This window comes from Haliotis cracherodii, unplaced genomic scaffold, assembly GCF_022045235.1.
Source record: "Haliotis cracherodii isolate W230 unplaced genomic scaffold, xgHalCrac1.p SCAF_15, whole genome shotgun sequence".
In the NCBI taxonomy this organism is placed as follows: domain Eukaryota; kingdom Metazoa; phylum Mollusca; class Gastropoda; order Lepetellida; family Haliotidae; genus Haliotis; species Haliotis cracherodii.
The window spans coordinates 10998488-11022609 of NW_027266270.1; the positions used below are offsets into that span (position 1 = coordinate 10998488).

The window sequence follows — 24122 nt, forward strand, 5'->3', positions numbered from 1 at the left end:
ACTTCGGTGAAACCCACGGGCACGGGTATGGTGCTGACAAACCTAGAAAAACATAATCGGGGCAAACCGGGATTCGAACCCACAATCATAGATTTCTGGCGTGCCCAAGGGACGCAACTCTGCACAGCGAATCGCGGCGCCTTAGACGACTGGGCCACCCGTGCCCCCGCTTCAAATAGGAAACAATTTCATTGTCAGAATATAACAAACAAAGGCTGGAAACGAAAGTTTGAAGATGACTGTAAAATGACTCACTTCACATAAATCATATCACAATTACTTCATTACACTGCCTTCGATAATCATCCCTGACGAGCAGCAGCGGCAACAACTACTTAGATGCAGATGTCGCTGCTGTTGCTGATCAATATCAGATGATACCTGGTGATGGTAGAGTAGAGTCAGGAACTGGCTACTTCATCATCATCATCATCATCATCATCATTTTTATCAAAATCATATTCAACTAATCAGTTTCTATCATTGTTCATGTAATCTTAAATATCATAATGATCTGTAATATGATAATCATCATAAAATTTTATACACTTTATTGTCATCACTATGAATATTAAAGAATCTCTGCACAGTACCCTGTTTTTCAACAGTGCCATTGATATGCTCAAGAGAGGTTGTGCTCAACTTGATAAAATTCTTGAGAAATATATTTAAAGCTTTTGAGTTGTTAACTGTGTCAAATTGATTGACATGACATACCCACCATTTCAGCTCATAAACCATGACACTTAAACCCTGGAAACCAAAATGATTCCACAGATATGGACCAAAGCCAAATTCAAGACAAACTATTTTAGGATAGCTTTTTAATTGCTATCCATGACCGAGATGCTTCACAAACTTTAGTCTCAAATTACATTATCCTATTAACTGAAGCTTAATCACCATTTAATGAAATATCTTCGTTTTGTTTCATTAACATCAAAGCCATTAGCTGAGCCCATGTTTCAAAATGGCCGCTGGTAATGAGCCTCTCTCTGATGCTTGTTGACCCCAATATTATCCTGATCCTGCAAGTGGTGCAGTCCATATATCATTTATTAACCCCAACATATAAACCTAATTTACAATAATTCCAGCACTAACATTGATAGATTTCTATCCTTGAAAGTCTTAATCTGCCATTTTTTCTTCTGCCTTTTGGATCATGGAAACTTTGGATCTTTGCAGTGTGGTCGCTATTTTTACCCAACAAAACAAGCCATGTGGGGCCTGGTTCAAACGAAAAGGAAATCAGCAGAAGCTCTGACCAATGTGAATAAGGTGAGGTGAGGTGAAATGTCGCGTCCAAGATTATTACACTTAGATAGCAATGTGCATGCACGTGTGTGTGTGTGTGTGTGTGTGTGTGTGTGTGTGTGTGTGTGTGTGTGTGTGTGTGTGTGTGTGTGTGTGTGTGTGTGTGTGTGTGTGTGTGTGTTGCACTAGTCCGGACTGATGCCGATTTATAGTGCTAGCACACTGAGATACCATGCCGTAGGTTAACATGAATACCCCACTCAGACACAGTATACTGACTCCGAGCCGACCAGCCCTTGATTTAGCCCTTTAATGCCGAGCGCCAGACAGGGTAACAACTAGTACCATCATTTTACGTGTTTTGGTATGAAGCGGCTGGAGATCGAACCCCGGACATTCCGCTCTCCGGGCGGACGCTCTACCATTAGACCACGGAGGCGGTCTGAATAACATTAATAGGCCATTTATATTGCATTTATTTCCACACCACACATGGGGCATGCTCCAAGTGCTATTATTACCCCGATCACTGGATCAGTTTGCACTCAGCAATCATTCTGAGCTCCCCGGGGATCATACAAAGCAATCTATCTGTCAGGCGCTAGAAGGTTAACAACCACATTGCCATCTCATCCTACCGGGTACCCATCCACTGCTTGGTGAACAGAGGGACATTTCGAAGTTTCATGTGCTTCAATGTGGGGCAGGATCCAAGCCCAAGAAACTCTCAGGAGTCAAGCTGCCAAATCACAGCCACCCATCCAACGACTCTCCGCAACTGACGTTGCTTAACTTCACACTGTGTATACACACCTGTGAGGTATTGACCATGAACTGAAATGATTCCTCTGCATCTTGGAAATATATTTAAGGACTTAACACTCACAGCTTTTTAAATACATGTATCAGTGAGACAGGGTTGAGTTTATTCCAGTTATATCACGGCGTGTCAGCTTAATGTGGTAGGAAAGCCCAAAGTGATGCATGTCTTAGACGTTTACCACTTTTATGGAGCTGACAAACCAAGAAACATAATCGGAGCGAACCAGGATGAGAACCAACAATTTTTGGCATGCCCAAGGGATGCAACTCTTCACAGCTGATTGTAGCCCTTAGACGACTGGGCCACCCGTGTCACGTATATAAATATCAAAATACTGAATCCCAAGAGTACAGCAGACACGTATTGCAGACGCATCTGTCCCAAAGATGTTATCTGCTATTGGCCATCTTACTCGTCATAACTCTTACCATAACTACCACAAAAATAAGCTCTAGGTCATTGGTATATGGCTTCGATATTGCCATGGAAATGTAAAAATTTACGACACTCCTCTTACAGCTTATCGAGCTACACCGGTAAGTCAATTCTTTCTTCCAACTCACACATCCGCTGGCAATATTGCTAATTTCTTGTTTTAATAACAGACAAGCAACAAAAGTCAAGATATAATTCTTACAATCAATAACTGAGCCTTAGAGAAATGATTTAATCAACAAACCCCATATTTCACCTGGGCCAAATCATTCTAATTATTTGTTCTAACACTGAAAATGGATGCTGTGGAAACAAACCCCCAGCATCTTCATCAAACTTGTGTACCTCCGTGAACTTAATGGTTTAGTTACCACAGTCAGACAATATTCACTTACACACACAAACATGAAATTAGGAGAATAATTACATTGATCATGCAATCATTGATTACCTACGAGGTCGATCACTGTCACCTGGTTCTCAAGAAACAATAACGACACGGCAATAAAGGCGATATTTGTTCCACTTCGGTAGTTTCTTCACCAGGGTTTGTACGGGTCAGAGCAGTAGCCAAGATCCATGCAAGTTGTGGGCAATTAAACTTGCTAATTGTTCCTTCATGGACCTTCCAATTTGTGTGAAACATTTCAACTATTTTCCTAATGGTATTAGACTTCGTAACTATCAAGACGAATCCAATACTTATTGAATTTTCGTCTTTTCTTAAGTGTCTCTTCCATGAAATTTTGAAATGCTCTTTTACTGTTTTCTGATTAGCTACATTAGCTGCCTGGGGAGTCATGGGAACTGTTTGCATTAGGTCAGATGCACTATCGGATTTGTCCGATTGGTTGGAACTTGGTCTGTTGTTGCCGAAGTGAATAAGGTTTTACTCTGATGACGTTACATCTGTCTGAAGTCAGCTGCGTTATCTCCATGTTGGGGCAGGCAAACCAGTGGCAATCTCAATAAAACCAGTGGCAATCTCAATAAAACCAGTGGCAATCTCAATAAAACCGGTGGCAATCTCAATAAAACCAGCGGCAATCTCAATAAAACCAGTGGCAATCTCAATAAAACCAGTGGCAATCTCAATAAAACCAGTGGCAATCTCAATAAAACCAGCGGCAATCTCAATAAAACCAGTGGTAGATGGGGATATTTTGTAAACAGTAGGGATTGGTATTGGATGTTTAAAGCGTATCACAACATTTTATTTGAGTACGTTCCACAAGATATTGCAGAATTAAGAAGCAATTTGAAACATCAATGCAGGAATTGAAGATCATAAATGGAACAAAACAAGATGCTGCAACAGCATAATGTCTACTCATTCAATAAATATGAGTGAGTGAGTGAGTTAAGATTTAACGTCACATCGGCAGTATTTCAGCCATATCGTGACGATCAATAAATATGCAATGATGCACTCTCCGGGACAGTGATGACTTTGTGTTTCATCACTGCCACAGACGAACTCCAGAATATGAACTGGCATTTTAGAATTATGAAAACATGTATTTGTCGAGTGTATAACATTAAACACGATAATGATTGCTATTTGAAATCACCTGATACATGGAGAATTAAAACAAGATATTGTCATATGTATCATGGAAAGAATGAACCTCAATTTACCAATATAGCTGTACATATAAGGCTTAAACGAATAAAATGATTGGTCCTCAGGCAATGGCTTTTGAAAATTAAGCGTGGGTGGTGTTTTTTTGTTGTATTTTTATTGGTTGTTTTTTTGGCAGTGTGTGTGTGTCTGTGTGTTAAAACTAGTATGTAACCAAATAAACAGCTGTGGGAAAGGACCTCCCAACATAAATGAATTCCTTGATGAGTAAAATAAGGAAATATGGTATTTGACTATCATTGGACATGGAATATATTAAAGGATTTTTGTAATTTTTTTTAAAAATGGAAAAATATTTGAAACGTGTGGCAAACTTTATGATGATATGGGCGGTGCCTGAGAACCAAGGCTATTATTTTTTTTTAGCCTAATACCATGCACCATTAGTAAACAGTTTAAATGTTCTGTTGAAAGTAACACTCAAGCACTGGGATTTGTCCAGAGTCAATGGTTTTCAAATGATGATGTTTATCACAGGATATATCATAGATGCGCTGTTTATTATATAGGAAAGATGGAAGGACACATGGATGGAAGACGGATGGAAGACGGAAGGACAGACGGAAAATTCCAGTATCCCCCTCCCACATTATGGCAGGGGGAAATCATCAATGTCAGCACAACTACATGTATCATAAGTCAACATTGACCTCAGGGACTTTCTTTATGCAATCACCATAGCACTAAGATCACTTGATTCATAAGATCTTTGGCACTGCTCCACAAAGCTATCTTAGCGCTACTTGCCTTCATTGTTAAAATATTGGAGCTACCATCCGTAAATATGACAATCTTAGTGCTACTTGCCCTCATTGTTAAAATATTAGAGCTACCATCCGTAAATATGACAATCTTAGCGCTACTTGCCGTCATTGTTAAAATATTGGAGCTACCATCCGTAAATATGACAACCTTAGCGCTACTTGTCATAAATCATTGTTAATATACAGGAGTTATCATCAGTAAATATGACAACCTTAGCGCTAAGATCGTGTTATTAAGTAAGGCTCATGTGAGCTAACCTGCTTTAGTACTTACCACATGGCTGAAAAATTGCTGATACTGCTAATCGTTGACTAACTCACTCACTCACTATACTTACCCAAATGGAGTTAGCAGGACCCGCTCGTAGTTTTTGGCCAACTCGTCCATTGTATCCGTCAAGTGTTTCATTCTCCCATTCCATCATGGCCGACGGGAAAATATCTGCCTCTCCCTCACGAAGGAACCATTGTCACCCACTTATCACATCAAACTGATTTGGCAAAAGCAAATAATTCAGGAGACATATTACAGAAACTGGACCACCTAGATTCAGTCAAATCGTTGCCTTAGTAACCAGTAATGTGAAGGCTCCACACACCATCATCTTAAACCAACACAACCAATCAGTCCTAAATAGACACTGCCGGGAGTTTCCTCAAAGTACCCAAAATGGCAGGAAATGTAATTTCAATTTGAAACAGGCCTTGTCAGATGAGGAAAACTTTGGTGTCATTTGATCTTTATGAGTTAACAACACTACAGATGGACTAGGGAAACATTGTGCTGTATCTCTGGAACACTGTGTGAGTTCACAGAATTACTTGCAAAACAGTTTCCCTGAAGCCAACACAATGAGATTTGTAACACTGATATTTTGGGTCAGGATATCAGGAGATTAAATACTGAATTATAAATATCATGTGCTGTCATTCTCTTAAGGAAACCTCATTCACTAAACATTTAAAAAAAGAAAGATACACAGATCTTTGAAATATGCATATTTCAATGAACTTAAACTCTCTATTCTTTTTTGGGGGGTTTAAGGGTCATCTGCAAAGCAATAAATATGTTCTGCCATATGAATGACAAAAATATTTTGATCATCAGTAAACATGAACCAACAAGAGTATACGCAGTGCAACACGCATCATTAGCTCACGAGGAGTATGGAAGGTTTCATGTTACGACTGTCTCACGTCATATCTCCACCCACACAGCATTCCATGTCCCCACCACCCCCTCGCTCAACCCCCCACTGTAACCATACCACCTCTCCTCATCACCCACCATACACCCCTCCTCTACCACACAGAACCACCATCTCTTCACCCCCACCATCCCCTCCCTCCACCCCCCACTGTAACCATACCACCTCTCCACCTCTCCACATCACCCACCATACACCCCTCCTCTACCACACAGAACCACCTTCTCTTAACCCCCACCACCCCCTCGCTCATAATGGAATTAATAGGCAATTAATATTGCGCATATTTCCACGCCACACATGGGCATGCTCAAAGCGCTATTATTACCCCGATCACTGGATCAGTTTGCACTCAACAATCATTCTGAGCTCCCCGGGGAATGCTCTACCACTAGACCACTAGACCACGGAGGCTGTCGACCAACTTGTGAACATAATCAAGTAATACAACTAGTGATCACGACCACATGGGTCTGCCTGCAACTCCTACACTCGCTAAAAGATAGCATCTGTTGAAAATTACCACACTCCAGAATAGCTGAAAACACTATGTGTATATATAAATATATATGTATATATCTATCTAGTGCACTAAGTAACACTAATTATTCACAAACTATTAATTCGGGACAAAACATCTGTTGCTATGAGAGTTATCATATACGAATCAACCAATCCCAGTTATGCAGTAAAATTTACATGTTTACTTGTTTGTTTACTGAGTGACCCGTTGTACAAATCCAGGACATTGAACATAATTATTTTTCATTCCAGAGGCATTCAGAATATACCGGTACTGTAGGCTTTTCAGTGCGTACACGTGCAAGTATTGATTGTTTCAGAAGCAGGTATAGAAGAGTGGGATGATCGACGATACATCGATACAACTATCGGATTGTTGGTTCTTGTATTGAGTGAGTGAGTTGGGTTTAGTATTCTCGTCATATAACGGCGTGTCAGCTACATGTGGGACGATCAGAATGATTAAAGTCTCAGACATTTACCAATTTGGTGAAACCCACGAGCACAGGTAGGGTGCTGACAAACCTAGAGACATATTCTGGGTGAACGTTCTAACAAATTAACTAACACATCTTTCAGTCTGCTTATTTCGGACCCGTTAAGATTCCGGGGTAGAATAGGTCTTCAGCAACCCATGCTTCTCGTAAAAGGCGACTATGCATGTCAATCACAGGATTGTCTGGTCCAGACTCAATTATTTTACAGACCGCCGTCATATAGTTGGAATATTGCTGAGTGTGGCGTTAAACAACAACAAACAAACAAAACAAACAAACAAATTAATTTCGGGACTCAAACCCAGTCCTTGGTGAAATCATCAAGCACTTAACCATAATCCACTGCCCACTTAACCTAATGTTAAAGTTATGTTTTCTCATCAACAGTACACAGACCTATAAGTATGGAATCCAAGCTTTATAATGAGGTAATTCAATACAATACCATCCACACCATTATCAAATGTTCGCACTCCTAAATCCACCATTAATCTACTCATCAATCCAAAATCCAAACATACATGGAATTATTTTCAAAACAAGTAGTCAGGTTTCACAAACACAGCTAACAGTAAATATCCCATCTCATCGTCTATCTCACCTGTGCTGTAACTCAGTGACCTCCAACAGCCACATCCAACGACTCGAACACGAATGTCCCCCTAAACTGCCAAAGCTAATCACCCCCTCATTCATTGCCAAAGAGTATCAGTCCATCCATCTGACTATTTTGGAGAGCCCCTATTATGCCTGTGTCTATTGCACTATTCATTCAATGATGCCGATCTGATAGCAGCTCTATTGGCACAGCTATACCACTGTCGACACCATGCAACAGCTGGCCAGATGTCACTCGTCCAGTCAACACAACACCATCTGTCTCCACAACTTCAGATCATATCACAATTTCAGTTTTACCGTCAATCTAATATTTTACAATAGTTCAATATTTTCTTTTCAAGATTTTGTCTCAGAATAACAGATGTTGCATCACACTTATTTGCCGAAAATATTTTTTCTGTTGCAAAAAACTTTATTAACAATATTATATATATATGATACCAATATAAAATATATGATACCCATAGGATAGTTTATATCCTATCATGTTTCAAATCACAAACTGGTGACATCAGCTTTGTGTGGACACACTATCAACCGAAACAATAAATATTCATATGAAAACCATCAGGCCTTGCATCTTTCTTGCTTGGCCTAGGGATCCATTGACCTTTCAAATCCAAAATTCAGAAATTAAAAATCATTAGAGTGACAAGGTTTTTTTTAGGCCACTGACAGTAATGATCACTTTGACAATAAAGACAACCCTAGGCATATGACTAAAACAGAATTGTTTTCAATTATAAGTCATTTATTTTATCACTTACCTATTCGAATAAAAAATTACAAAAGAAATTCTGTGCAATGCGTTTTGCAATATTTTTTGCCTGAACTACCAAACGTATCTTTCAGTTTTAAATTCTGCATGAAAAGAGAAATATAGGATCACATAGTATTATCAAAAGCTGATATATGAATATATACTCTGCATGTTGCCATTGATATCCAGATGATATCAATCAAAACAACCAATTTAATTTAATAAAATACCCCCAAGAATAATAGCTCTTTGTCCAATCTCTTCCCAATACCCACAGCAACAAACAATCATTTCAGAAGTTGATGGTTTGTCTCTCACCTGGCCTCACTACATCCACTGATGTCCAACTTCAGCGCAAAAACACCACGTCTACCTCATACTGGAATGTCTATCCTCACTACATCCACTGATGTCCAACTTCAGCGCAATAACACCACGTCTACCTCATACTGGAATGTCTATCCTCACTACATCCACTGATGTCCAACTTCGGCCCAATAACACCACGTCTACCTCATACTGGAATGTCTATCCTCCTAACACTTCCGTCCAATACAATCAAATATGGTTTAAATACAAACCAACACATGTATTCCACTTGTCGATATCACCGTATTTGTCCACATCGATTCACGTTCATTTCAAAACCATGTAAATTTCACGTGTCCCCGTGACATCAGCTACTCCATCAGCTGCAGTTGATAGTGGGATATATATCCCGACACATGTCAACTCTGCTGCTGTATCCAACAATTAGTTTCAACTTACAGCTGCCTCGCCCACTGATATTCAAAATCATGTTCATTTCAATAGTGATCAATATATCATAGAAGTGACAAAATGTGACAGTTTACTGCTCAGTGTGGGGCGGGCAATAACTGGACGCACAGCTTGTAACTATTAACTGAGTCTCTACCTCGATGCTTGTAACAAATGATGATATTAATAATAATATTACTCTGGTCCGACTCGTCACAATGAAAACTGACACCACATATTGAATAAATATCCATAAAACCTTCCAGCACAGGAAACAGACATGATACAATGTGTTAATTCTTAAAAGCATTGATCAACCCCAGAACCATGCAGTGTGAACAGGTGATAAGTTTTTCTACAGCAGTATTTCAATTCGATATCCTTCTAAAATACAGAAAACATATGGTGAAAATTTACAGTACATTCTATGGCCATGGCAAACAGTTGATAAAAAAATTATTCTTTGAAAGTGAATATTGTTTTATACCTCAGTTAATATTCTACTCATGTTTTGATAGGATTATCAGATATATACATGATATAATTTTATTTAAATACACAGTTTTGTGTATTTTGGAAAGATAAAAATATCACAATTGGAGTTGTATTATATTGTAGCTATACAAGGGGTGAAACAATACATCAGTGCACTGATGGATCATAAGTTCTCATGTGATGATACCATACACGATATGTTTTTTCTGGATCGATATAAGACGATACACTTGCTAAAATAAATTACTTACTACTACCCCAGCTTAGCGTTTTTGTCAGTCAAATATTGCAAAATGGGTTGTAAATAGCTTTTCAAGTTCACTACTTAAACTATCGCCTACGAACATGTGTCTGAGGGTAGCTTTTCCTTGGCAATCTGTTTGAATTTGATTTGACGTAAATATGCGTATCACGATAAGTATTGTATCATGACCTATGTAATGTGATATGTATCATATCGTGACCTGAGTATAGTGATACGTATCACATCATGACCTTGCTGTATCATTTTCTTTTATTTGTTTTTACAGTATTACAGTAAAAAAAATTAATTATTTGTTAAAATTCATCCAATATCTAAACCACAATCATCACCATCATTATTAAAATTACTGGTATCATTAACCAATCACCTCCTCATCCTAATCCTCATCATCGTCGTCGTCCATGTCAACCAATCATCCTCAACTAACCATCATCGTCATCAAAAGAACCACTATCATTAACCAATAATTATATTAGTGAACCAATCATCAACCAAAAAACATCATCATCATCATCATCACTGCCACTCCCCGTTAGTGATAGAATAAAAAGTAGGGGCCTTTCAGTTTTCCTTTTACCGTATTCGACGTAATAAGCGCCCAGGGCGCTCTCAAAATTAGAAATTGAGGGCTCTTATTAGAATATTATTTTGGTGGAAAAACAGAGTTGAAAGATAAATTTCGTGGTTTATGCTGACGGCCTGACTGTTTATATACGACAGATATATTTTTCCAGAATTAAATTGCCCATAATTAATGGTGTACATAACACACGAGTGCGTATTATACACGAATAAATATGTCTTGTGTACATTGCTCAATCGGAAGGGGTGCTAATTGGGATTGTTCACTTGCTAATATATTAGCAAATATCGCCGTGGGCGCTTATTAGAGCGGGGCGCTTATTACGTCGAATACGGTATATATTTTTTGGCCATATTTCCATGCACCAGACGTCTGCACTATCACACAACATATTATCCCAACACAATAAACCAGACAGCAAGGAAATCCAACACAGTCTTGAACATCCCTACCCTTCACATGATGTTTGCCAGCATGAAATAACCACTTTTTAATGTAAATCGTCATCCTGTTCCAAACCATCTTCTGCCACAGACAGGGAAACAAGAACTCCAGACAGTGACTAAGACATAAAACCCTCTTATTCCTCTCCATTTTATTACAAAGACCTTAACTCCCATAGACATCACAAACAAATCCCCGACTTGCTACACTGATGTAAACGTGGCATTACATCGCTCCGATGTTGTGAAATCTCACGCAAATTGAATCCCAAAGAGACGAACATGAGGCTAGGTGTTTAATTTCCTGTTCTTGGCTGGCCATTCTGAGATTGTCTGGCACCGGTGGCTACAAAGCGCCACGTCAATCATACATCCCCTCTTGCCACTAGTTCCCCCCAAATTGATCCCCGATCCTGGGGATTATCTGGCCAGACAACAATTATACTGTAATGGTGGGTCAGGCTGCTAGTCTTCTACACCCATCACACAGAATAAAACAGTGGGTCACACTGCCACTCATCTTTTTCTACACCCCTCATACAGTGAGTGAGTGAGTGAGTGAGTGAGTGAGTGAGTGTGTTTTTACGCCACCTTTAGCAATATTCCAGCAATATCACGATGGGTGACACCACAAATGGGCTTCACACATTGTACCCATGTCGGGAATCGAACACGGGTCTTTGGCGTGACAAGCGAACGCTTTGGCTACCCGGCGGCCCCCCCCATTCCCCCCCCCCCACCCCCCCCACCCCCAACATTCTGTTGGCTCAAATGTTGGAAGCAATGCAGATGCCATTGTCACATCAGCCAATTAAAGAGGATGACAATGACATGTTTCATAAAAAGTATATTAAAATGTTCTTTGAAATATGTACTTCCAAAACAAATCTACCAGTATTTAAAATACTATATCATACTTTTAAGGCCAATTATTATGTATTAGTTTTCTTCCCATAGCTATTATCCTTACAAAAAGCTATGTCTATACCATATTTTCCATGTAAATATGGTCTTGACTCTTTGTAAACTAAATATGTCATCATATTTCAATCAAGCTCTTCCACAAGTAATAATTAACAGTAATATATATACACCTCAAAAATGATTAATCAAGTACAGCTAACTACATATTTCCGCATAAAATTGCAATTTTCCCAAATCATATCCTGTATATATTTTCCAACAGAAACAAATGATATAATGACATGGGTGTCATACAAAACAACCTTAGCGCCACAACTGTTGTAAATCTATGTTAAGGTATGGGAGTTAAAATCACCTTAGCGCTAAGATCGCTTTGTACAACGGCACCATGATATGTTACATAATTCCAGGCCCGTGAAGATCCAGGGTGGAATAGTTACCCATGCTTGCCCTATAAGGCGACTATGCTTGTCGTAAGAGGCGACTAGTGGGATCGGGTGGTCAGGCTCGCTCAGACTTGGTAAATGCATGTCATCGATCCCAATTGCATGGATCGATGCCCATGATGTCAATCACTGGATTGTCTGGTCCAGACTCGATTACTTATACCGCTGTCATATAGCTGGAATATTGCTGAGTGCGGCATTAAACAACAAACCAAACCAAATACATAACTCCATGTAATAGTCATTTGACTTCCCTTCCAATGGCTTCCTCTCTTCTGTGCGTCATATTACCCTGTCCTGAGTGCAACCATCTTACAGAACACGCAGTGTTTTAACCAACTCTTTTTCAGGTATCGTGGCGTCTTGAACAATTATCAAAAGGAGACCAATGTCATGTAGACATTTCTAAAAGAAACATGGAAGTTGGGGTATATAGAATAAAAGACTGGTGCTAACTTGGTGTATATTTACAAAATGGCAACAAAAAAGTGCATCTTGAGTAAGGTAGCGATATTCCTGTACAACATCTAATCCTCACTAATTACATGTGTAATTTAATAAAGGTTTAACTAAACCCCTCAAATAACATGCTAATTTAGCTTACTCTCATCATCGCTTAAAAATACTCAAACTACCATCCCTCTTATGCGTGACAAATTACATGCGTAATTAAATCGTTTTCAACAAAGGCCTTAAATAGCACACTAATAACCCTATCTGCTTCAAATTAAAAAAATCAAATTTTAAAAATCAAATTTCAAATCATAAAAGAGGCCAGACTTTCCTGGACAAACAACCACAAACCATTAATGACAAAAAACAGAAACAGACACAAGTCAAGTCAACAAACAAAAGTCGCGTCCAATTTTTAATACCAATCTCCCAAGTCTCCTACGTAATCCTCACCACTTGGCCAGGAAAGCTTTGAGCCTCAAACTGCTAAAACCAGCTGCATCTAACGCAAACACTGACGGCAACTAGACTAGTTATGACAGTGTTACTCAACATGGATTTCAAATACTGTTCGAAAGCCCAATTTAATGAGTTTGCCAAGCACTACTGTGGTTAAATTGTTACCTAGACGACCCAAGTGCTGAGTCAACAGAAATCACTACCTGAAGCTCTTCACAGAATGTTGCATTGAATTGTACTACAGGTAACTGTAATAAAACAGATTTGATTTTTCTGTCGAACATGACGCAACCCACGGAAGCTATAGCTTTCAGCAACAGACCTAAAGCAAAAATGGAGTCTGACATTTTCAAAACCAGTCGTTATAGTATTTCCAACTAAACTCATCTTCAAATATTGTTAAAATAGGTAGTATCTTAGTAACAGATATTTTCTATTTGGTTCAGAATTAGGCAGCTGTTTCGATGGATTTAAATTTGCTGGTCACAAAAGATGCACGGTCAGGCTTTATTGATGTACTTTTCTGTAAGATGGTGCAAATCTGGATCCTACACTAAGTTGCAATATGGGTCACGATACGATGTATAGATACTAGATATGTTTCGGGTAAAGGATGCGAATTGGTCCCCAGCAACCTGTGCTTCTTTTATGAGGAAAAGCAATGGATCAGAACATCAGCCTCAGTGACTTGGTAGACGGCCTGTCAATGTACCCAGGAGGAGATCGATGCTCATAATATCAATCACTGGACTGCCTGGTCCAGGCGAAACTCAAACAAGTCATTTAATGTATGATAATATACAGTCATATATAGTATTAAACAGAGATTATATACAGGCTGCCATCATTTAGCTGGAATATTGCTGAGTGTGGCGTTAAACAACAAACAAACAAACAAACAAAACAAACAAAACAAACAAATTAATTTCAGTTTAATGTGGGAGGAAAGCCTGAAGTGATGCAGGTCTCCGACATTTACCACTTGGGTGAAACCCACGAGAACGGGTGCTGCTGACAAACCTAGAAACATAATTGGGGCGAACCGGGATTCAAACCCACAATCCTAGGTTTCTGGCGTGCCCAAGGGACGCAACTCTGCACAGCGAATCGCGGCGCCTTAGATGACTGGGCCATCCGTGGCCCCTGCCTCTTACAACCAACAGAAGTGCTTGGGATCTATGTTAATCTGGAATCACTATCTTTACCAAGACCACCATGAGACTTAAAGGATAATAACTTATTAAATATTTAGTTGAAATAAGTCAGGAGAGCAGGGGGTGGTTCCGGAGTCGCATCATACAATGACGTCAAAAGATTGTTACTCTGCCTGGAGCTGGTCAGGTCGGAGTCAGTATACTGTATCTGAGTGGGGTATTCATGGTAGACTGCATCATGGTATCTCAGGGGGCTAGCACTATAAAACCTGTTGAGACTATAGTTGAGACTAGTACATTAGCACAAGCACACACAAGCACACACACGCACACACAAGCACACACAAGCACACACAAGCACACACACGCACACACAAGCACACACAAGCACACTGGTTGGCTCCGGACAATGGTAAGCCAATCCCTCCCACTCAGTCCAGCATTTATTCCCCACCAGTGTACATGCTGAATGTACAAGACCTGGCCACACCGCTATTGAATACGGTCATTATGCAATGCTTGGGTCACACACCTGTCGTTTTGATTGCTGTCAATCAATATGAAATGTAACACATGTTTGCAGAGACATAACATCCCTGCTGGCATGGCGCAAAATCCTATTCCCATTCTTTCAGACCCTTTTGTCCTTGAATCTGGAACATTGATGTAGACAAAAACAACTGTCTGTTCATATTATGTTCAGGGAAATTGCATAATTATTTTCCCCAGTATTAGGCCATATATAGAAAGACTGATTTCCCTTAACCTACTTTGAGTAGTACATGTGATACTAGTGCGTATACGACCATAATAAACGATTCAGACAAACTAGTCAGTGAAGAGTTACCTCCCCTAGATGTGGGTGCTGATCCTCTAACACTTAGAAAACAAGAGTCATCAGGAGATGACATATCCCCCCATGTCTGGTGCAATTCAGAAATGGAGTTTGGCTACTTAAACCCCACTTTCGGTTCATTGCCATTGGATACCTTCAGTTCAGTGAAGAAAAAAAATGCTGTTCAGTATTTTTCAAAATCCCAAATCACCAAAAGGCACCAGTTCACCACTAGATTGATCTGCATAGCAAGTTTCATCAAGGAATATTCAAAGGTTTTGGAGTTTTGCTTAGGAAACGAGCACTACCCTCATTTTCAGTAAAGTCCAACTTATTGTCATTAAAACAAAAAATTTTTAAACATAACCAAATATAAAAAGGCACCAGTTCACTACAAGACTGATCTGTATAGCAAATTTCATATAGGAATATTCCACACTTTTGGAGTTCACCACAAGACTGATCCAATTACAGCAAGTTTCAACAAGAAATCTTTGACACTTCACAAGCATATCTCAATACAATACATCCTGATTCTTCACAAGCATATCTCAACACAATACAACCTGACCCTTCACAAGCATATCTCACCATAATACAACCTGATTCTTCACAAGCACATCTCACCACAATACATCCTGACTCTTGACAAGCATATCTCACCATAATACAACCTGATTTTTCACAAGAATATCTCACCACAATACAACCTGGTTCTTGACAAGCATATCTCACCATAATACAACAAGCATATCTCACCACAATACAACCTGACTCTTGACAAGCACATCTCACCATAATACAACATGACTCTTCACAAAAGTTAATTAACTATTCAAAATAACAACATAAGTAATTTCTTAAGAAATATAGAAATATTCTTCCAAAAATAGGTAACTAATTCAAAACCAAGTTCGAAAACAATTTTTACCAGAAAATCTGCAAACATCCACCTGAACAAGGTTCCATGTAGCACCTGTCCTGCTCGTTAGCATCCTCACACTGTCAGGTAATCTGCACAACAATACCTTTGCAGCGTCAGCTTAAGAGATTTACGCATGAAAGACTTCCCACGACAAACATAATCACCTAATTGCGCGCACGATACGACACAGACTGAAACTTGCCATAACTTGAATAATATCTTTTGTTTACATCCCCTAAACCTGGTCGTAAATAATGATGAAATTATTCCAGGTCTCTTAAGTTCCTGATCAATGTATTTAATGTCACAGGTATGATAAATACAGCCATCCTGGTCGGTAATGCGAGCCAACTTGATTGAATGACCCACCCCACAAAGCTTTTTAAAGGGCGTTAGACATGATTTGATTACTGTGTTGAGATACGACCACAGTACAGTATACATTATTCATGACTGGAATTGAATTAACAAAAAAACTAAATCTATGCAAGATAAAAAAATCAATTTAAATTGAACGAAAATTAATTCACATTTTTAGGACAGGAATGCATATACATTGTAAAAAATATAAAACACATATTTTATCATAAATAAACATCTACAGACATGCACAAGAATAAATGATATTTTCCGATAAAATTTTAACTCCTGAGCTGACAAACTTAACCAAGAGTAGACAGACATTTCCAATATTTCAAGAAAACAATAACTTTGAGATATAACGCCCCAATTTCATTCCTCACACATTGCAGACTTCTACTCTCAGACAATCCCACCGACCATTTTTGGCACTTAACCACATTAGACCACTACGCTGTTACAAATGTTCCCATAATCCACAACATCAGAAAAATCAATTTTCTACAATCTCCCTCAGTAATCTGATCAGCATAAATACCTCCACCTGTAAATACCTGTCAGTTCAAAGATCGTAATCCCCAAACGAGGGAATGCAGCATAATTAAGTCTTCAGTCTCTGCCTCTAATTGTGATCTGATCCTAACAGGATGCGGTGAGAACATCCTCTTGTAGATACAGCCTTGCACGCATCCCCCAGGGGATACCAACCACAGGGGATATGACCCACTGGGGATACGACCAACAGGGGGATATGGCCCACAGGCGGATACAGCCAACAGGGGGGTATGACCCACAGGGAATACATCCCACGGGGGGATACAGCCCACAGGGGGATATGACCCATGTGAATACAACCCACAGGGGATAAAACCAACAGGGGACCAACAGGGGGATATGGCCAACAGGGGGATATGACCCATGTGAATACAACCCACGGGGTGGGATACGGCCCACAGGGGATACAACCAACAGGGGGATATGGCCCACAGGGGGATACGGCCAACAGGGGGATACGACCCATGGGGAATACGACCAACGGGAGGATATGGCCAACGGGGGATACGATCAACAGGAATACGACCCACGGGAATATGACCTGAGGGGGATATGGACCCGTGCGTGCATGCATGTGGCTTGACAGTAAATAATCAAAACGGTCACGGACAAACCAAGGGTCACGGACAAACCAACGGTCACGGACAAACCAACGGTCACGGACAAACCAAGGGTCACGGACAAACCAACGGTCACGGACAAACCAACGGTCACGGACAAACCAACGGTCACGGACAAACCAACGGTCACGGACAAACCAACGGTCACGGACAAACCAACGGTCACGGACAAACCAACGGTCACGGACAAACCAACGGTCAATATGAGCATACACAGCAGGTAGACCATCCAGTCCACAACTTAATCAAATCAATGTTATAAATCCTGGCAACCAACACAAGGAAACAATAGGTATTAGTTAGGCAATCACCTTTAAGATAAAATTTCCAACAGACATGCCCTTATGAGTAATATTAGCGCATAATCAGCCCCAAGATCCCCATTGTATGGAATGTCGCCTGAGGTAACAGACCTTAAAGTGACGTAACTTGGAATATTTCAGTATGAACAACTTCACCTTGTAAACAAAGAATAGGTCTGCTCTGATCTGGTTTTTCACTTTTTATTTTTAGCGGGTCAGCATATCTGTAAACCAATTTCTAAGATACATGTCTGGCCAACAACAAAATATTACGACAAAAAGCCAAAGGAAACAGCCACAAGCCTCAAACAACCTCCCCATATTAAAGCTGGAGGTAATACCAGACACCTTATTTGGAGTATATTGCCTATATGTTCTAAAACTAAATGAGAGGCTTTGAAACTTGAATGGTTGCTCTGGAATGCAAATAAGGAATTCACTTAGACACTGAAAATTAAGCCCAGAATTTTTCGAAGCAAGGAACTGTAGCCATGTGCATAACAAAAATATACAAAAAGTGGGAATGATTGAATAAACTGAAATAGGAATCAGGTTACCATGGTCATGGCAAATAAAGTTATGGATATGAATAATGCTTTGCTAACTGAAGCGCTTGAATGATAAGGCAATGATTGTATATACAAGACAGATATGATACTGAATTTAATGCATGTCTGTCTCAGGCCTAAATAAACTATACTTAAAAGATTAAGTAGCAAGTCCACAGACTATACAAATACTCATTTATATGAATGGACAAACCAGTGGATAATATTCTTCGGAGGGGGAAGCAACCTTGGTGTTAATCTGCCCTAAGGTTCTACAAAAAGTAAAACATTTCACACAAAAAATGTGTATTTGGAAGACTTGACTGGAAAAAATATTCTGTCTCTAAGGTCATGTTTTCTTTTCACTTTTTGTCTTGTTTTTATGGGAAAATACCCATAGGTAGGTGGCAAAAGAAAAAAGAAAAAGAAGTAATTCAATTATTTTTGTTTTGTTTTCTGCTCCACTACAGGTGGGCTGGTATAAAAAATTAAAAAATAGTTTAATGTGGGCGAGACCTTGTACCACAGCTGTTGCTTTAAGCCATGTACACCTGATGTAATCAAGCGGGAATACCATTGTGCATCTATGCCGCCTAACAATCTCAAGAAAAACAAACCTTATTATGACTCCCATGTTTAATATTTGTCAACTCCAGAAGATCCTTGTTTAAAAAGTATTTTTTGTGTGCAATTGATAACTTATCTGCAAAACAAAAAAGAGAGCAAATTCCTTAAAAAAAATCCATTTCAATAAAATTTCCAGTTGGCGGATCCGTAGACTAACATCTAGTTTCTGAAATGAACATCTCGTACAGAAAAAACAGTTGTTCAGTTATCTTAATAAAAATATAATAAAAGGGAGCCTAGTTACTCTCTTCATTTTCAGGTACTGCAGTAATCTAGACTTGCCAAACATTATAGACTTGCATGGGCTGTATTTGATATATATTTGTATCAGGGTCTGTAAGACAGACTAGCGGATCCTTAAAGCAGTCAAAAAAGTGTGGCCTCAACAAATATCCAAGAACCCCAAGAGTATTATAAGGTGGTTCCTGCACCCAAATCACACCTTTATCTTATAATGGTAGCTTAAAGTGCTTAACTCTGCCTCAAGGGACATTCAACACAAAGACAATCCGCTTCGAGTCATGTCGCCCTGACATAGATCAGGGGGGAACCAGGAATTGATTATCATACAGAACACATCCATTGTCAGTATCTAACACAAGCCTCCGTATCATCCCCCACGGGACTTGCAGCCGTCCACCATCACCATGCCGATATTGTCAGCAATACTCTAATTTAGTCAATTCCCGTGTCATAGAAATTCCCAGTGCACACCACACAAAGCTTTGCCTCCTACGCTAAGATTAAAATCCTGTAATTGGAACCCTAAAATATACACCTGGTTATTATCTTCATTTCTCCAAAAAACTATAAAAATAATGGTGCCAGTGATTTTTCCAGAGATAAATGTCGTAAGGATGTTTTAGAACAAAATCCTGATCCCAACTTGTGATAAGACGTTCTAAGATATCACCTGAATACCAACTTTGAAAAGAATTGCTACATGTTGTTTGCTTGCTACCCTCAGCAATATTCCAGATATACGACAGCAGGCTGCAAGTAGTCAAGTCTACACGAGACAATCCAGTGATGGACATCATAAGCAACGATCCACACAAGTGGGATATGATGACATACAAGTCACTGAGTCTGACCATCCGATCACGTTAGTTGCCTCTTATGACAAACATGGGCGGCTGAAGGCCATTCAAAGAAGAATCTTTACAGGGTGGAACTGTTACGCTTCTTTGGAGTACAAACAGTTAGTACTTGAAAACATGAACCAATCAGAAACCCTGGATACAATTACATACAAAGAAAAAAATCACTGTCAAACTTTTTCTTTCTCTCAAGAAAATTTTAAACCCTGGATACAATTACATACAAAGAAAAATATCACTGTCAAACTTTTTCTTTCTCTCAAGAAAATTTTAAAATATACAAGTCACGACTAAATCAAGCTTTACTCACAAATCCCTTTCCGGTTTTGTTCTCTCAAAATGGTCATTCCATATTTCAGAAGATCCTATGTTGAGCATTTAGTTCAGTTGAAGAGTTTCCCCTAAAAACAAGCTTCATATCCCTTCACAAGCCCACAGTTCAGATAGCAAAAACATCCTGCTCATAAGCCAACAAGTACAGCATTAATTCCCCCAACTGCCTCTCACTTAGCAGGCAAGCATACAACTTTCCTATTAAAACAACTCTGGCATGTTACCAGACTTATGAGTAGTTGTCACACAAGTACCTGAAAGTCCGAAAATTGATACAGTAAAAGCTAGTGTGTGTTTCCCTTAACTCCCATTGTGTCTAGAACCTTGTATCAAGTTCCACTGCTAATTGGACACAGTAATATCTCAGTTGTGTCCTTTGAGAAAACCTTATTAGATATTGAAAGACTATTCCTCTTTCATAAATAACCAAACATCAGTCATGGAATTGGTAAATGAAATTTACAATATTGTGTCACAAATTCTAACACGGATTACTTCCTCATCTTGTTAATATTTGCTCATCAGATTAAACTTAAAAAAAATACTGGCAGTTGAATAATACAGGTTAAGTTCTAAGTGAATAAGATGAATAAGATATTTATTAGCATTATTATTCTACTAGGCTCTGTATCAATGTGAACACTGATCTTATTCTCAGCTTCCTGAGGAGTACATAAAAAAAGCTGCCGTATGTTCTGCTACGTTGAGTCACATTAACGTCTGATCCTACCGGGTACCCATTCACTGCTGGGTGAGCATAATTGGAACAAAGTCACCTAAGGAGACACCGCATGTAATACATGTTTCAGTGTGGAGCAGGGCCAACGTCATGGAGACTTAGCAGTCAAACTGCCAAACACGATCACCCATTCCCCTACTTTCCACGATCAACATTGCTTAATTCGCCCAATTTGTGACCTGTGTGTTGTAAATGAGACCAGAAGAAAGTAACAAATGTGCAACTAAGGTTTTCAAGAGACCTCCAAGTACCAGAAATCGTATACTCAGTTGGAAAATCACCGATATTAAAGGAGGACTAGACTACGCTCAATAACCAGTCCCAGCAAATTTGATTCAAGTCTACAAACTCAAATTTCATGATGTATTTTCATCTGGTTGTCAATGATAACACGAGTTACCCAGAGACAGTGTCTCAGTTTCACACAGAGCTGATAACAACACACTGACCTTGACTGAATCTCGGGAACCAGACAGTGGAACATAGTCCCTCTTTAACAAATACGTACATATTATCAACAGTATTGTTTGTTTGCTTGTTGTGTAACGCCACACTAAGCAATATCCAACCTATATGGAGGCAGCCTGTCAATACTCCAGTCTTGGACCAGACAATCCAGTGACTCACTGATATTGTGTTGCCAGGTAACGATGACCCGTTCAACCAAGTCATCCGATTCATTTAGTCACTTCTTATGACCACCATATAAGTTGCTGGGGACTTATCTATACCTGAATCCCCACAAGGCATATCAATTATCACTGAACGTTAATGCCACACTACAGAACAGAGCTCTGTAATTTCTTCAACACTTTTCAAAATGCATCATACCCAAATACAATAAATTCATCATCCTGGCCCATCTACAAGACGATAATATCACTGAGACAATTTTAACTCCCTAGACTTACGACAATCGTAGCGCTAAAATCGGTATGTCGAGTGAGACAGCGAGTCAGTATTATTAGCTTGCTGGTAAGCCCCAGAAATCAGACAATTTATCGAACTCAAAACAGACTCATTTCAATGATACCTTTATATCCAAAGCAATTTCCCAACCTTACCAAGTGTGACTCTTAATAACGAGAACCCTCCATCAAGTTAAAACGCTTTCTATTTAAAAAAAAAACAAATTCAAAACTTGCACAGATTTCAATATCTCTCAAGGGAATTCCACAATATCCAAAACACTGAGTGATCTGTTACGGTCCCATAAATCTATAACAAGACCATCTACATGCTCCTGGCCTGAAATAAATCAGATTTGATCGCCTTACCAAACTACATCCCAGATGCACCATTACTGTCCCCCCACAGAGAGGCGCGGTCAAATCCCATCAGCTGTCAGAGATGATACGCAGAAGTCGTACATACCAAAGAATGATAGAAACGTTTTCATATTAAGTCAGAGATGCACTATGAATGATAGAAGAGTTTTCATATTCTGCCAGTCGTTCTGTCTCCCGGGGAATTCTGGGAAGAATCTATTGTTGGCCATTCTTCAGAAACTTCAACAATCTGCAGCGGTAATGGGACGGGACCTTGTTGAAATTAATCAATAGATAATGATAGGTGTGTCCCCCGTAAATACGGACGGTTTCAAGCAGAAAGGGTTGTGGTGTAGTGGGGTTACATGACCTATTATTTGGAAATTGTAGTAATTTGGGAATAATGAGGAGGTTGATGAGGGAGGAAAGCCGAAGTGATGCAGGTCCTAGATGTTTATCACTTTGAGAAACCCAGGAACAAAGGTACAGTGCGTAAAAACTACAAACCTAAAAAATATTCAGGACGAATCTGGAATTGGTACCCACCATCATGATGTTATGGGATCCTGGTAAGCTATGTAGGGATCTAGCCGTACAACGCAGTGACATAGACAACTTAAATTCTTAGATATCACAAGATACAACTTCAACAACTTCAACAACAACAATAACAACCCTTGACTTTATTGAAAGCTCAAACCACTGACAAAATCTATTGATACATTTCACGGAATCTCATTAAAATCAGATCTTTGTTCTCGCCACCGCTAAACAAAGATCTGAGGACATCCCATTACGGGTCACGTCAGGCCGACCTTGCGAGAACTTTCATCGACCAATGGAATGACCAATCAGAAGGCAGCTTTCTCGTGCGTTACGGCACTAATTTCAAATTGGCGACTACGTCTGGAAACATATTTTGACAAATTCTCGATTACAAATTTGAAACCTGAACAAAAAAACATTCTGGAATGGCTAATAGATGGTCTAGATTGTATGGATTCAGTCGTTAAACTCGTAACTATCGTTTGGAATACCCTGTGTGAAAGTTTTCGAGGATGCATGATCAGAAATCACATTCCGACTGTCACTTTCATAATCTGGTAAACGACACGCTGATTGGTCGGATGATAGATCGTTCTGACGTGACCCCCAATGGGATGTCATCAGATCTTTGTTTAGCAGTAGCGAGAAATAAGGTCTGATTTTAATGAGATTGCATTTCATGGTGAGTCTAACTTTAGGGAAGAGAATTCATGGACGTCAAGTTCTTTATTATCATGAAACACAATGTTTTGGAGTATATGCTTACTGGTGCCCTGTGAAGATCCGGGGTAGAATAGGTCTTCAGCAACCCATGCTTGCCGTAAAAGGCGACTATGCTTGTCCTAAAAGGCGAC

At 39.4% G+C, this 24122-nt stretch overlaps 1 protein-coding gene across 10 annotated transcripts in view; it reads right to left on the reverse strand.

Moving 5' to 3' along the window:
- Positions 1-24122, reverse strand: part of LOC139462276 (ligand of Numb protein X 2-like) — a 98849-nt gene that overhangs the window by 16527 nt on the left and 58200 nt on the right. Inside the window, exons 1-2 of one of the 10 annotated variants that reach the window (XM_071243886.1) lie at positions 20693-20779; positions 5260-5412 (exon numbers count right to left, since the gene is read on the reverse strand). The exons of 6 other annotated variants lie outside the window; for them this stretch is intronic. In XM_071243886.1, coding sequence (XP_071099987.1) covers positions 5260-5330 — 71 coding nt within the window. In that variant the 5' untranslated portion in view covers positions 5331-5412; positions 20693-20779. Of the gene's footprint in view, positions 1-5259; positions 5413-7749; positions 8009-8847; positions 9122-20692; positions 20780-24122 lie in introns of those variants that run through there. 3 more of the 10 variants (XM_071243883.1, XM_071243884.1, XM_071243885.1) reach the window with 3 other exon arrangements.